The sequence below is a fragment of the Arachis ipaensis genome, chromosome B06, assembly GCF_000816755.2.
Source record: "Arachis ipaensis cultivar K30076 chromosome B06, Araip1.1, whole genome shotgun sequence".
Lineage (NCBI taxonomy): Eukaryota > Viridiplantae > Streptophyta > Magnoliopsida > Fabales > Fabaceae > Arachis > Arachis ipaensis.
The window spans coordinates 121,217,615-121,221,165 of NC_029790.2; the positions used below are offsets into that span (position 1 = coordinate 121,217,615).

The window sequence follows — 3,551 nt, forward strand, 5'->3', positions numbered from 1 at the left end:
CTTAAAACTTTTAACTTTTTGTAGGATGTTTTCTCCAATCTTCACCTCTATATTGGGGTTTTTCCTTCTCAAACTGAATTTACATTCCATATATTCCGTCTTGCTACGGCTTATGCGCAGACCATATACTTCTAAAGCTTCTCTCCATAACTCCAACTTCTTGTTTAGGTCTTCCCTTGACTCTCCCATAAGGACGATATCATCGGCAAAAAGCATGCACCATGGCACAGGCTCTTGAATGTGCTCTGTGAGTACTTCCAAGACTAATGTGAAAAGGTATGGACTTAAGGATGATCCCTGGTGTAATCCTATACCAATAGGAAATTCCTCTGTCACACCACCTTGAGTCTTCACACTAGTTGTGGCCCCATCATACATGTCTTTAATTGCCCGAATATATGCGTTCCTTACTATTAGTAAATTATTCTTGGTATCTTATGCAGCATTATTAACCAAGAACAACACCAACCTGAAACTAACATAATCAAGTCATATTCCCTTTGTAGTTTTGATACTAATCAGACCAATGACGGAAACAATATTACTGTATTTGTAAACGTCGCAATGCAGTTCTATTTTGCTCACTGTTTGCCATCCCAGAGTTTTTTGATGGTCATATACCGGCCATTTTCACAAACTTCTGGTAATAGCTAGCTATAAAATCTAGATGTCAAATTAAATAAATATAAGTTGCACCCGAAAAGTAAGTATAAGTGGGAGAAACAGAGTGGGTATTTTATATTTTTAAAATGAATTTTCTATGAGTAGTTGGTAGTTTATTTTTTGTGTAGAGGTTAATTTTTTTTAAGGTAGAACCACATTGGATACAAAATCAAAGGGGTAGTTATCAATGGACTTGGTGCAAAGATAGAGAAAAGCTCTGAGGAGACGGTAATTTGTCCGTATTGCATTCAGTTATTTTCCTTCTCATTTAAGTTTTTTTGTACTATATCTTTAATCGGACATGTCAACCATTGATCAATTTATCGTGGATTGAAGTTTTATTTAAAAATTTGTTATTAGTTAATAAATTATGGAAAAAAGACAAATAGGTCTCTGAATTTTTCATTTATAGATATTTTACTCCCTCAGAATTGAAAAATACAAAAAGATCCCTGACCATTCAAAACGCTTGACATATAGGGGTGTAAGTTACCGAACCGAACCGAAATTTACCGCAAAACCGAGCCGAAATTTACAACAACCGAATAGAAAACCGAAAAAATCAGTTTTTTTTTTGTTTTTTCCGAATTAAACCGATCGGTTCGGTTCGATTTTGGTTGGCTCGGCAGAATCGAACCGAACCGAAGAAGTGGCTTAGTAATGCATTGAAATAAAAATTTTAGACTTAACAAATGTGTTTGTTTTATGTTTAGTTGTTGGAATGAGTTGAAATTGTGTTGAATTTGAATGTAATGTAATGTTATTTCAGTTTATTGATTGTTTTAAACATCATTTTACTGAGATTAATTTTCTATTAGTTAGGATTTAAAAACTAAAAAAACCGACCGAACCAAACCGTTTTTGGTTTGGTTCGGTTCGGTTGTCGCACAGACAACAAACTGATTGGTTGGTACTCTGTGAAAATCGAATAGATCGGTTCGGTTGGTTTTTGGTCCAAAACCGAACCAAATCGAACCGATAACACCCCTACTGACATATGGGTCTTCCGTTCAATTTGCTCTCTAATATCAAACAGACAAGGTTGGTGTGGCTCCCATGTGTCCATTATAGAGTTATGTGTCCATTACGGTGTCAATGTGTCATGTACACAGGAGGTGCCCTAACTCTTCAAATTGGTTCCAAACATCATTGCAGCTATATAATTAGGGGATTTTTGTGTTTAGGGCTCTGTTCTATGGCCAGTGAAGGAGGTTCCTCGAGCACGTAACGAGTTCGATTGCCATCTAACATTCGTTGCGTGGAAGGTAGAGACGAGAAGGATGACATTGCTCCAATGTGCAAATGTGAAGCGTATGCTATATTGTATAAGTCCAAGACGCCAACTAACCCCCAACCGGTTGTTTCTTAGGTGCCCCTTCTTCAAGGTAACATGGTTCTATGAAGCTTAAAGCAGGTTCATGTATTTAATTGAATTTTGATTTCCTTTTTAATCTTGCAGTTGAAAAATCCATTTCACTGCAAGTTCTTTGTCTGGCTTGATGATCATGTTGCAAAAATTGGGAGTACAGAGAAGTAAATTTGTGACTATGAGGTTGACAATATGGAGTAGTACTTGTGCAAGAATAAAATAGAATAGAGACTAGTTAAGTTGGAGAGGAAGCTTGCTTATCTAGAAAGGAAGAAAAAAAACTAATATGTTGGTTATTCTTGTGTGTTCGTCAGTAACTTGTGTTGATGTTGTTGTAATTATAAGTCTTGAAAAATAGATAATCAGAGAAGTTATGCATTGTTGTTGTAATGAACTATGGCATGACATAATTCCGAACATGTGCATTCGACATTATGTCTTTCAATGCAGGCAATAGACCCTGACAAGTCATTCATTCGATTAGTTAAATTAGAAAGTGGCATGATCAAATTTTATGAACTAAATGAAATTACCTACAGAAACTAAGGTACTAACCTTTTGCTGGTCGGACATACAATTCCAACCATGATGTTGCACATCTCCAATATCCTCTTGTAGAAGGGTAAGAAACCACTTCCATGACTCCTTCGATTCAGATCTAGCCACCACAAAGGCAATCACATAAAACTGGTTGTTAGCATCCTGTGTCACAACAGACAGTAATTAGCCCCCATGATAGGTCTTGAGAAATGCTCCATCCAAATGAATCAAGGGTCTGCATCCACTCTTAAATCCAAGCTTGCATGCATCGAAACAAATATACATTTTGTCAAAGGTAGGAGGTGACTGTGGAATGGGAATAACATCTAGCAAGGCAGTAAACCTTGAATTGCTTCTATGTATCTCCATCAAATAGTCCCTTAGCTTTTCATATTGTTCTACCTCGTTGCCCATAATCCTATCTTTTGCTTCTCTTATAGCTCTATAAACCATCTTAGGGTGTACAACAAAATCAAACTCTTCTCTTAAGAAATCAATAGCTTCATGTGTGGTCATGTGGGGGATGGGTGGTCATTCTTTTCTCCACCTTCTTGCTGATCCAGTATTGGTCAGCTGCATTACTTCCTAGATCTCTTGCACATGTATGCTCATTCCTATATGTTTTCACCTGAAAGCACTACAGCTGTTTATTGTAGGAGAGATATGCAATCCAAGAACAATCTTTATCCTTGCAGCCAACTCTAACCCTTTCTCTATCATTTTTTTATCTAGACCAACCTCCTCCTCTTAGCGATAAACGAATCCTTCACAACCTCTTTGAACCTCTCAATTGTAGCAAATCTTGTGCCAAGATCAAATCTCCCTTCTCCAAAGCCATACTATTCGTCAAACGCAAGCCAATGTTGTTTGTTCCCTTCATCTTCCGATGAGACAGGGGTATGTAGATCCTCATATTCATACTTATACACGATGTCCTCATCCTCTGTGTCTACATCACTGACATATTCTGCAATTGCTG

General features: G+C 37.1%; 1 protein-coding gene across 1 annotated transcript in view; it reads left to right on the top strand.

Moving 5' to 3' along the window:
- Positions 1-2,427, top strand: part of LOC110264150 — a 6,818-nt gene extending 4,391 nt beyond the window's left edge. Inside the window, exon 2 of the mRNA XM_021105832.1 lies at positions 1,848-2,427. Coding sequence (XP_020961491.1) covers positions 1,848-2,072 — 225 coding nt within the window. The 3' untranslated portion in view covers positions 2,073-2,427. The remainder of the gene's footprint in view (positions 1-1,847) is intronic.